The following is a 12985-nucleotide window of genomic DNA, read 5'->3' on the forward strand; positions in this document are numbered from 1 at the left end:
GTGAAGCTGTTGCATCTCTCTGTCCTTCCCCATCCTTCCTTCCTTTCTGTCTTTCTGCCTTTTTCTCTGGCTAGATTAGACCTGGTAACAATTTTCTAAGCTGATAAAATAGGGAGATGTCAAGTGGGGCTGCTGCTATTTCTCTATTGTCTGAGCTCCATTTATGCAAGAGGAACTTTCAGACTTCCCTCCCCCTAAATGGTTGAATAGAGCTAGCTATAGTTTCTTTCTGAATAAAAGCTCACATTGTTATTCTGATGACCTGTGAAAGGATCCCCACTGAGCAACACAAGAACAGCTTTTCTTTTTAAAAAATTAAGCTGTGCATATTTATACGGTTAAATAGAGAATGGCTTATAATGGATGCTTCTCCCATGATAATCTTTTACTCACTTCATTATCCCATTAAAAAGAGTAAAAATTAGGCTGACTAATCTGCTCCCTTTCCTCCATTTAGGCTGCTTTACTAGCCTCTTCTCTCTTCTCTCAGATACACACACAAACAAAAAGATACAGCAACAGAATTCCAGCACTCTGGGTACAATTATTACATCAAGAAAAAAAATTCAAAACCCACTGCAGTAGTGAACGCCTGCATTTATTTTCCAAAATGTTTTAATCAATTACTTTCACAAAAGTTCATGCGGCTGAACACACACCCACAAAAAACCTTAGCTCCCCCCCCCCGCTTTTTTCCTAAGTTTGAATCCTTTCCCTTCTCAAGTTCCCTCTATTGCCACTCAGTGGCCAATCTCGAAGCTTCCGCTTTGTACAATTTCCTGTAGATTCACAAAACCCTTTGAACCAATGCACTCAGCTCATGTTTTATTTCTTTATATTCTGTCTGAGAACTATTATGCTGTCCATTTTTATTCCCTATTCTTATCCTGGCTACTATGATGCTTTTACAGCTATGAAGTCTTTTTCTCTCTCCCTCACCTCATCCAGTGCAAAGTTCTTGAGGATAAATTGGCTGATGCTTTGTACACTGAATAAAGTGTACATATTTAAGGTAAAAAGACAATATTTCCTTATTCATCTCAATGATAACACTTCTGAATGGAAGCGTTGTCACCAGGTAAATACCCAGTACCCTGGAGTGTTACCCTCTTTCTGTGCAGATGGGAAGAGTAGTGCATTTTAGTTCATATCAGTGGGAACATTAATATCCAATGAAGCCTCTTTTGCTGAATTATTGTAGCAGGGATGCAAATGTAAAAGCCCAATACGTGAGAACAATAATCTAGAACAGCTTTTCTCAGCCTTGGCAACTTTAAGATCTGTGGACTTCAACTCCTAGAATTCCTCATCCAGTGTACTGGCAGCAGAATTCTGGAAGGAAGGTTGCCAAGGTTGAGGACATTGTTCTAGAGCAGTGGTGGCGAACCTATGGCACAGGTGCCAGAGGCGGCACTCAGAGCCCTCTCTGTGGGCACACGTGCCATTGCCCTAGCCTTGCCTCCCCCCACGACCCCCTCACCAGCAGCCTCCCTAGAGGAGAGTCGCCCCCAAGCGTGGCCCACGCGGAGCAGTGCAGCCAAGGACATGGCTACTAGGCAGCGTAGACAAGACTCTGCCCTCATGCCTCATCATGCACAGTTGATGCTGCAGGGCGCGGGCAGAAGGTGTGGCCGCCATGGCGCTGCTGGGCAATCTGTGGCAGGCCCTGGAGGCAGTGAGTGGCCCTGCGGGCAGGCGGGGTGGGGGCGGGGCAGGGCCAGTTTTTGGGCACTCGGTCTCTAAAAGTTTTGCCATTACTGTTCTAGAGGATCCGGGATTATATCCTGATGGCTGATAACTAAACTTAAACTGTAATATCAAGAAAATTTCCACATTTCCCTCAACATGGTAGCAGTTTTACATTATTTTCTGATGAGTTCAGTAATCATAAGTAACGATTTTAAATGCATTTATATTTTATTTATGTAAATTTATTTCTTTATTTCAAGTATTGATATGGCTGCCAACCAACATCACATGGCTCAGTGTTGTACAATGGAAATAAACAATATCTAATTAAACAAAATAAATTAAAATTATATTTCCTCTTTAAGGGGGGGAACCTTGTGGTGAACAACAGCTCCTTCCTCCTTTACATTTATTCCTCTCCTTGTACCCTTGTTCAAAAGAGAAAAAAGAAAAAGAATAAATAGAAACTAAAAGCAAGCCAGAAGTATTTAATATTTTTATGACCAATCTCTCTCATTCTCTCTCTCTCTGTGTGTGTCATGTCACTAGATGTTGGGATTAAGGGATGTCAAAATTTATGTATGTAAGAAAATGTATATGACCACTCAAGTTACTCTCAGTTACTGCAGGCGACTTACAAGGATAAAAACAATAAAAAGCAATGACCCCCACCCCCTTGTAGAAATTTATGAAGAAGGAAAATATTAGAGGGCTACAGCAGATTGAATATGCAGAAAGCCCTGAAAGATAAGTAGGATATTTTGAGAGAAAGGCAAGGAGAAAAAAATTGGAGTACATATAGACAAATGTTGTTGGTTATAGGTTAAGAAAATTTGTGGGCAACTTATAGGGTTGTCAGCAGCACTGTGCAGGGAATGTGACAGTAGTGGAAAAAACCACAAAGTTATTTATATTTCTATTGTTAAAATCCAGACTCTTTTTTGTTATTTTTTTTCCAGCCCAATGGAATATTGGAAGGAAATTATGTAAAGAGACTTGCTATTTCAGATAGTGTAGGTCATAATGAATAGTAATAAATTATTATCATCACTATATTGCCATCTTGTGCCGTATATTCTTGTAGCTTAATTTTTTGTTGGAAATATAGGAAACTGCTATTTGTTTAAAATGATTATATTCTTTTCAGCATGTTGCCTAAGTGTCTAAGCAACTAATATCACAAATTCTAAAACCAAAAATATAATATTAAACCAGCTGATCATAAACACACATACCTGTCATCCATCTAACTGCCTCAGTTTGCTTCATGATAAAGCTGGCTCTCCATTAAATCCATCAGGGCTGATGTCTTCTGGATTATCGCAGATGTAATTTTTTAAAAACTCTACATGTTGTTGTCTTTATGATCAGAAGAAAATCTGGGAAAAGATGGTGGATTGGATTTAACATCTACATGATTTATGCTGAATAGCCTGAATAACCTCTTAACCTCTCTCAGCTAGGAAGAGGCCTGGAATGGGCGAAGAGATACAGGGGGGAGGGGTTGGGCTGAACTTGCTTTCAATGTACCTTATTCTCATTTCATTGGACATAGATCTGAGTCCTGATTGGATTTGGCCCTCCTGTTATTTCCATCTGCCATCCACATTAGGCTATCTGGAAACATTTCAGCAGCCCTTAATACAACTAGTTAGAGCAAGTACAGTCTAAATTTTGCAGAGCACCCATATTTGCTGGCAAGATACAAATTACAGTTATGTATTTTCTGCACGTAGAAATTAAATGACTGATTCACCAAATTAAAATGTTCTAAACCACTGTAAAGTCCATGCAAATATATTTTCCTCCTAAGGAAAATAATGAAGAGTGAATAGCTTGCAGATGCTTTAACAGAGGTGGTTACATAAAAGTGATTGTCCATCCATTGTAACATTTCTGAAATTATGTTTTTAGAATACCCATGAAACATACTAGAATTGCCACAAAAGTTATTAAACTTCTGGGCATTTACAATATTAAAATTTTCACATGGAACTAGGCATAAATGCTTTATGGAGTTTCCTACAATTGGCTTGAATGGAAGAAATGAGATATTCCTGTTGGGAAAGGAAAATGTTTTCCACAAAGTAAGCAGCAAAATCTAACTAGTATATATATTAAATGTGATAAACATGCTGCTTTGATTTATTTCAAAGAATCCAATACAGATCTCTTTGCATGTTTTCTTCTCTTCTGCTCCTGATTACTAGTTGTGTTCTTTTATAAACCAATTAATCTGAACAGTATTAGATAAGATATCAATGCATTAATTTCATATCGTCTTCTCCAAGATGATTTGCATTGTTTTTTTCTTCCCAGAGAAACAAAGAGATATTAATTAGTCTTATAAAAGTTCTGAGACTTAGGTTAGGCTACTGAGAGTGATTAGCTTTCTGGCCAATTGAAACCTGACATAATCTTTGTCACAATACCATTCACCATGCTGGCTCTCTGGGGTCTAGGACAACTCAGTGCAGCCCACTCGCCACGGCCAACTTGGCACAGCCACTGTGCCACAGCCAACTCGCTGTGGGACAAAACTTACACTAATATCGAAGAAATAGTGGAATATAATCATTTTTAAAAAGGATGCAAAAGGAGGGACAAAATGAATGTGAATGACAGAAATTAAAATAATTTTAAAATTATTTTAAATACTTGAATTGTTGAATTGTCCTGCAGTGAGTTGTCCTGTGGTGGGTTGGCTATGGCGAGTTGGCCACAGCAAGTTAGCTGTGATGAGTTGGCTGCACCAAGTTGTCCTGTTCCAGACCCTCTGTCCCAAGTTACAATAGTCATCTCAGTGCAACACAACCTTTATCTTTCTTTCTATCTGGTCTTTTTGGTTTTGAACCCTGAGAAAGAAATGAGAATTCCCCCACTCTTCCTACTTCACAATCTAAGAACCTAGAGAAGTATAATCTGGTGAAATTGGATGGACTGCAATAGTATTTGCTAGAGAAAAATGAGAAAATGCAGGGCAATTGCTGAAATAAAAAGTACTAAATCGATGTTGGGAGTAATCAAGAAAGATCAGGAAGAAAGTTAAGAAATGAGACATTGTTTCTTTCAGTTTGCACCTATCTGGAAAGCATGAAGGAATCTAGGCTAACAGGAGAATTCAAAAGTGACAGGAAAGAACAGAGGAAGAAATTCATTTGAAAAACATATCTTGCTAAAGTTCAAATGAAGACAAAAAAATAAGCACTTTTGAATTCTATATATGGACAACTCAAATCCCATTAACACAAACAATCATATCCACCATCAAATGTGATAAAATTTAGGCAAATTAATTTTAGCCAACGGGGTGGGAAGTAGTATCAGGTTTGGCATTTTCTCTAAAGCTATCATTTGAAAAAAGAACAGATATATCTCAAAATTGTCTTCTACTAGGCCTAGTTTTTATTTTAAAGTTAAGATGCTCCACATTTTACAGAGAGGATCCACGTTTCCTTACAACCCAACAAAACGCAGGCAGATAAATGTGACTTGAAACAGTGTGACATATTCTGTTTCAGATACACATTCACCTATCCTTCCTTCCTTCCTTCCTTCCTTCCTTCCTTCCTTCCTTCCTTCCTTCCTTCCTTCCTTCCTTCTCACTCACCTACATACACACATGCTTCTCATTTTTTGGGTGCTAAATTAAAATCCCTCTTTTTATATCATAGATGAGAGAAAGAAATGATAGATGATAGATATGCATGTATGCATTTATATTTCCGTCTCATAGCTCCTCTTTCTTTTCCCACTTGCCCTTTGCTTCCAAGGAGTTCAATGCCCTTGTGCAATTTTACATCCTTTGAAGTGAAACTGTGGAGGACTACTGTCTAGCCTCTTCACTTTCCCTTCCTCCTCTGTCCCCCATGGTGTCAGCTGCCACCGCACAGCCTGTCTTCCATTCAGTTGTATACAGTATGTCTGAGTAGATGTATTTCACAGTCTAATAGGTACCTTCAACTCCATCAATGAAAGATTAAGCAGCAGCAATAATAAAAAATTTAAGGCACTTTAAATTTTTTATTTATTTATTTTTTTTAATTTGGATAAGAAATGTTAAATTCACACAAGCGCAAAATTTAAGAGAGAATTTTTATAAGATGTTTTATAGATGGCACCTTGATCCAAAGAAAATGTCCATTATGTACCCTAATCTGCAGCCGAAATGCTGGAGATGTGGACATTTGGATGCTACTTATTATCATACTTGGTGGACGTGTAAGCATATAAAAGCTTTTTGGATTAAGATATGGTGGAATATCCAAAGAATTTTTAAACGGAGGGTAAAATTTACTCCGCAATTATTTTTACTAGGTATTGTTACTGATTGTGATGCTAAGGAGGTTATATTGATGTTAAATTTGATTACAGCCGCTAGGCTGTTAATAGGGCAATATTGGAAGAAGGAATCCTTGCCTACTTTGCAAGAGTGGTTTCATAAAGTTTCCTATCTGGCAGAAATGGCAAAGATTTCGGCTTTTTTAAAGGAGCAATCTCAAGAGAAATTCTTTGCAGTATGGGAAAAATGGATAAATTTTATACAATATAATTTGGATATGGAAAAATATCATTTAGCTTTTTTATAACTTGTAATGATTGTTTTTTCCTTCTTTCTTTCTTCCTTTTTTCTTTAAGTATTATTACTTATATATTTTTTTATATATATATGTTCTATTTTTCGTCTACTTTTTTCTTTTTTCTCTCTCTCTCTCTTTTCTTTTTCCTTTTTTTTTCTCTCTTTCTTAGTACATATTATTCATTTTAAAGTTTATGTTATGCATATTATTATTATACATATTATTATATATATTATTATTAGGATCTTTATTATTTTTACTAATTATCTTATAAATTGTAAACGTTATTTTTTAAAATTTGTTAAATAATCCTATATTCAGTTCTGGGAAGTCGGGGGGGGAGGGTGGGGTGGTTTGGGAGGGGGGGGGATGTTTATTTGTAAAATTTTTGAAAAATTTCAATAAAAAAAAAAATTTAAGGCACTTTAAGGGAAAGAAATTAGATTTAATGACTTTGGAGAATGCAGCACTTAAAGCTGCCAATCATGGGTATACAAAATACAAACAAGTTTGGAAAAAGATTCTTCAGCTAGTCTGGGGCCCTGATCCAAGCAATTCATACAAAGGCACTGCAAGTGAGGGTTGTAATTGTTATGAGAAAACAGCAATATTACAGTGATGTTTCCTACATCCAATGCACCAAAGTCCACATACTCATGAACCTGGAAATCTTACAGGCATGTACAAGTTTAAAAAGACATCCTTAAGTGCATTTGACCTCTGGAAATGCATCTATGCAATTTTACTGGCAGCAGTAAAGGAGTGATTTCATTTTGCTATTGTCCAGGATGTTTTTTGACTTCCCAGTCTAACTGTAGAATTCCCAGGTGGTCCTGGGCATCAACCTGCTTTTTTGTACCTTTGCATTACATATTTGCAGTAGAAAACAGCAGCATTAAAGTTCACTGTTTCCCATAACAATCGTAACAGATAGGTATGTCCTAAGTATGCACTGAATAGCCTAAAGCAGTGGTGGTGATCCTATGGCACGGATGCCAGAGGCGACACTCAGAGCCCTCTCTGTGGGCACGTATGTCATCACCCCAGTCCTAGGCATTCAGCTGGGTTTTATAAAACCTTTTTGCTTTAGGCCTCCGCCACCGTGTACAAAAAAAAAAAAAAAGCTTCAATCAATTAGTCAATTTCAACTTCCTGCGGGGGAAAAAAAGATCTTGCGAAGTTGAAATTGATTGATTGAACTTTTTAGTCCCACCCAGTCTGCTGTTACCACTGCAGCCATGCCCACCAATGGGCCATGCCCATCCAATGGGCCACACCCATCCAATGGGCCACACCCACCTGGCACCTGACAATGCATAAGTGAGTTTTGGGTTGCAGTTTGGGCACTCAGTCTCTAAAGGTTCACCATCACTGGCCTAAAGGCTGGCTAACTCCTGAAGCAAAGTAAGCCCTTTACCTCAAGTGATGGATTCATAAGGATGGCAGGCTGCAGCCCAAATGATTCACTTTCCACACAGATCTTCAGTGTGTTGTTTGCAGGCAAGATGACCAGAGTGCTGCTTTGGCTCAGTCTTCCTGACTGTCTCTCCCACAAGTGCCTTACTTGCTCTGATGCCCGCATTCAGGTCAAGATGGTAGAAGCTGACAGTGGTGTAATGTGGAGCAGTGGCCTTCCACTTTAGCTGACTGGTCCTTTCAGACTTCATCAGTTAAGCCACAAGGATACATGTTGTCTATGTCAACCCACAGCTGAAGAGCCTTCATTCATCAAATGATGATTAAAAAAAATCTATAAATGATCAGTTAGATTTGAGAATATATTTTCCCTTTCCCCCCTCCCAATTGGTCCTGAGGAACATAAAAGATAAAAATCTGTATCAAAACCAATTGATCCTTGTATCCCTCTTTTCATAGACTACTGTATATGCCCACTGTAAGCAATATCACTCTCCTACTGAAAGCTATACACACACTTTTCCTAATCAATGTGAGTTGTTACTGTCTTTATATTATTGGCTTTCAAATGGCAATTTTGGGTTGCCACTTAATCCTAGGTAACAGTAACTTCATAAAAGTGCCTGGTAGAAAATTAAGAGGAGATCCATTGACCTTCAAAAGTTGAAAAATGTAGGTTTACTGAATTACAGTGGCCTGATTTTCACACAATACAAAATCAATGCTTGGGTTCACACAGCATTCTAACTGCTCTAGCATATACCAGTAGTTAATTAATCAGGAGAAAGAATGCAGACAGAGAAAAACATCAAAATTAGGAGTATATTATTTTTGAGACTACTGCTTGTGTGAAATAGAAATGAAGATTCAGTTGTATTTAAGAAATAAGATGTTGTTGTTCGTCCATTGATTTCGATGAAGACCTTGACATCTAGTGGGTTATGGGCCATCAATGATGTGTCCGTAGGTGGCTAATAAGACCGATGTTAGCACGGAATGTTCTGCCACATACTGAACAAAGAAATGTAGACACTGTTACTTCAGAATTTGCATCTCGGGCTTTGCGGAGTGCTTGTTTTTCTTGTGCCAAGATTGTCCTTCTGTGTTCATATGTTTGGCAACCCTGGTACACCAAGGTGTGCCATGTCGGTCGATCATGTGCCAGAAGTTCCCAAGAGATGGTGTTAATATCCAGGGACTTAAGAGAGGCTTTCAACAAGTCTTTGTATCGCTTCTTTTGTCCCCTGTGCGATCACTTTCCTTGAGACAGCTCACCATAGAAGAGCTGTTTAAGGATGTGATGATCTGGCATCCTCACAACACGGCCTGCACAGCGCATCTGGGCTTTCATCAACAGAGTGTAAACTGATGATAGGCCTGCTCTGGAGAGGACATCTGTGTCTGGTATCTTATCCTGCCACCAGATCCTCAGAATTCCACGAAGGCAAGTCATGTGGAAGTAGTTCAGTTGCCTAACATGCCTCCTGTACACTGTCCAGGTCTCACTAGCATACAATAGGGTAGTTAGTACTGCTGCCTGGTAAACTTTAAGTTTGGTAGCAAGACTTATTCCACGGCGGTCCCACATGTTAGTCCGCAATCTGCCAAATGCAGAACTTGCTTTGGCAATTCTACAGTTGACCTCAATGTCAATTGTCACTGCACGGGAGAGGGTACTACCAAAATATGTAAATTGGTCCACTGCTTGCAGCTTTTGTCCCTTTACTGTGATGGTAGGCTCTTGATATTGGGCGTTTGGAACTGGCTGGTACATCACTTCAGTTTTCTTCATGTTGATGAGGAGGCCAAAGTTGTCACAAGCGGCTGCGAATTTGTCCATGCTGGCTTGCATTTCCTGCTCCAATTCTGCATTAAGGGCACAGTCATCAACAAAGAGGAGATCTCGTAGCACAGTCTCCTTTATCTTGGTGACAGCCTGAAGTCTTCGTAGGTTGAACAGTTTCCCATTGGTTCTGTACCTCAGATTAACTCCCACTGAGCTGTTCTGAAAGGCGTCTGACAGCATGGCTGAACAGGGTTGGTGTCAGCCTTGCTTAACGCCATTAGTAACAGGGAAGTCCTCTGAGGCTCCATCGTTACTCAGAACATGAGCCGCCGTGCCATCATGGAACTGTCGAACCATCAGAATAAACCTGTCAGGGCACCCAAACTTCGACATAATGCGCCATAATCCTTCACGACTAACTATGTCAAAAGCCTTGGTGAGATCCACGAAGGTGGTGTATAGTTCACGATTCTGCTCCTGACATTTCTCCTGGAGCTGTCCAGCTGCAAATATCATGTCCACTGTGCCATGCTCTTTGCGGAAACCACATTGTGTCTCAGGTAGTATACCCTGTTCCAGATGGTCAATCAGGCGATTTAGCAACACTCGTGCAAAGATCTTGCCTGCAACGGAGAGAAGTGATATTCCTCTATAATTATTGCAGACTTGTCGATTTCCTTTCCTCTCGTAGAGGTGCACGATGGACGCATCTTTCAGTTCCTGAGGAATGGAACCTTGTTTCCAGAAAGATCGAAACAACTGGGTAAGTTTTTCTTTTTTTTTTTTTTTTTATTAAAAGTTTTATAAATTTTACAAAAAAGGAAAAAAACAAAACAATACAAAGACAAAAAACATATACAAAGAAAAAACTAAACATTACACAAAAAACCCTCCCTTCCCCAACCTCCCCCAAGCACCCGCCCTTCCCCCCCCTCGAGCTTCCCAGAGCAGAATATAGGCTTAATTAAAAAAACAATTAGAAAAATTATATTTTAATATATATATATATATATATATATATATATATATATATATAAGAATAAAAATTAAGAAAAAGCTATATAATATTTTTTAATATCCATTTTAAACTGTATAAATTTTATCCATTTATCCCAAACAGCAAGAAATTTCTCTTGCGTTTGTTGCTTTAAAAAAGCCGAAATCTTTGCCATTTCCGCCAAATTAGACACTTTAAAAAACCATTCCTGCAGTGTAGGCAAAGATTCCTTCTTCCAATATTGTCCAACTAACAGCCTCGCGGCTGTAATCAAATTTAACATCAATATAACCTCCTTTGTATCACAATCAGTAACTATACCCAACAAAAATAATTGCGGAGTAAATTTTACCCTCCTTTTAAAAATTCTCTGGATATTCCACCATATCTTAATCCAAAATGCTTTTATCTCTCTGCACGACCACCAAATATGGTAATAAGTAGCATCCATACACCCACATCTCCAACATTTAGGTTGTAGGTCAGGGTACATAAAAGACATTTTTTGTGGATCAAGGTGCCATCTATAAAACATTTTATAGAAATTCTCCCTTAAATTCTGTGCTTGTGTAAATTTGACATTTCTAACCCAAATAGTTTCCCAGGTGTCCAATGGAACTGGCTCACCAAAATTCTGCGCCCATCTGATCATACAATCTTTAATTAGTTCCGTTTCTGAATCCAATTCAACTAAAACCCCATAAATTCTCTTAATGTGGGTTTGTCTTTGATCCTTCACTTGCTTAATAAAATTTTCATCTTCTCTAAGAAAACCCACCTTACAATCCACCTTCCATCTATCTGCTAGTTGCCTGTATTGGAACCAAGAGTAAATAATATTTTCTTGTGTTAACTCTTCCCGTGATTTTAACTGCCAGTTTTGTCCATCCCACCTAAGTAAATGTCTATAAGACACCATGTCCATTTTAGCCCCTCTTTTTATTCCTTCTATCGCATGCCAAGGTATAGCCCATAATGGTACTTTAAAATCACTTTTATAATATTTTCTCCAAGTCCTAAGTAAAGAAATTCTTAAAATATGAGATTTAAAAACCCAGTCGATCTTTTTATTAAATATTAAATAGGCTGAAGCTGCTCATTCACGCAGCAGCCTTTTTCTCAGATGCTGGTGAAGTTATTTTCCTTAGATCTCACGTTCTTATAGCTTCACCAACATATGAGTAAAAGGCTGCTGCTTTTCTGCCATGAGGCCAACATTCTTGCAGGCCTCGTTTTGTCCCGGCCTGCACGTCCTGCAACAGCTTTCTGTTGGCTGCTAGGTGGCTGGTTTGAATGAGCAACTTCTGGGAGTGGGTCAGCCTGTTCTGGAGCTCTGGAGATCTTTGGAAAGGTAAGTGAGCAATCGGAAATGGGGTGGGGAGGAGCAAGTGGAATGTGGGAGGCTAGCAAAGCAGGTCCAATGTCTGTGGAGACCCAGCAGGGCAGGATGGGGGGGGGAGAGAAAGCAACTATGGGGACCCCCAAGGGAGCATGACTATCTCAGTGGGTTGGGGGAGGCCTTGGGTGGTTGGAAGCAGGTGGCCTGTTCCAGCACTAGGCCCCCCATGGTCTTCCCCACCCTGAGATATCTCATGTACACTTAACAATCTGTGCATTCAATAAACAAATGTGTTGGGGAAAGCAGGGAGGGATCACGTTCATTTAACGTGATCCAATCAATGAACCCTCAGGTTAAAAATGTAATTGGCAGGCTCTATTACATTCATAACTCGAGGATTACCCGCATTTAGGGTGGGAGAACTCATAACCTAAACAATTGTTTCTTTTTTAGAAGTCACACACAGAAAGAACTGAATTATTAAGTTCCCCCATCCCAAAACATCCATTACTTCTTCTATGCCCACCCCATGAAAGAGGACTGTCAGACTATTTCAACTCTCTTCAATGCTTCAGATCATTTAAACTTTATTAAGAGTCCTGCTTAGCTCAGAGGATTCTCTAGTTCAGCACCCCATTATGTAATAGTTATTTCTCAGCTGGTGCATTTGTTCACTGACATCTCATTAACTTAGTTGAGCATGAGAACACATATTAATATCCCGCCATAGTAGAATCTTCTTAGCTACCACAATTAGTAGTCATATCCTCCAAAATTTTACCTAATCTTTTGCAAACTGTCCATACTATGTTTAGGAAAAAGGAATGGGTAAGCAAATCAGAGTTCTTTACTGAAAGAGTTTATTTATTTTATTTATGAGACTTATATACCGCTTTAAGTGCGAGCACTCTCTAAGCGGTGTACACCAGTAAGCAATGCATATATATATATATATTTACATTGCCCCCAACAATCTGGGTCCTCATTTTACCTACCCCGGAAGGATGGAAGGCTGAGTCAACCTTGAGCCGGTGAGATTTGAACTGCTGACCTGCTGAACACAGTCAGCTAAAGTGGTTGGTAATGCTCAGAAATAGATGCAGACTCAGGGGAAATGTTTATGTCCACAGTGGACAAAATCTAAACTTGCTTTCTTTCTCATATTGCTAGATACAAAA

The 12985-nt window shown here is 39.0% G+C and overlaps 1 protein-coding gene across 3 annotated transcripts in view; it reads right to left on the reverse strand.

Moving 5' to 3' along the window:
- Positions 1-12985, reverse strand: part of GRIN2C (glutamate ionotropic receptor NMDA type subunit 2C) — a 93557-nt gene that overhangs the window by 64187 nt on the left and 16385 nt on the right. For all 3 annotated transcript variants that reach the window (XM_039342877.1, XM_039342876.1, XM_039342878.1), the window contains one exon: positions 2925-3068. In XM_039342877.1, the coding sequence (XP_039198811.1) occupies positions 2925-2935 (11 nt within the window). In that variant the 5' untranslated portion in view covers positions 2936-3068. The remainder of the gene's footprint in view (positions 1-2924; positions 3069-12985) is intronic.

This window comes from Crotalus tigris, unplaced genomic scaffold (assembly GCF_016545835.1).
Source record: "Crotalus tigris isolate CLP2741 ecotype Arizona unplaced genomic scaffold, ASM1654583v1 scf7180000017814.3102382, whole genome shotgun sequence".
NCBI lineage: Eukaryota > Metazoa > Chordata > Lepidosauria > Squamata > Viperidae > Crotalus > Crotalus tigris.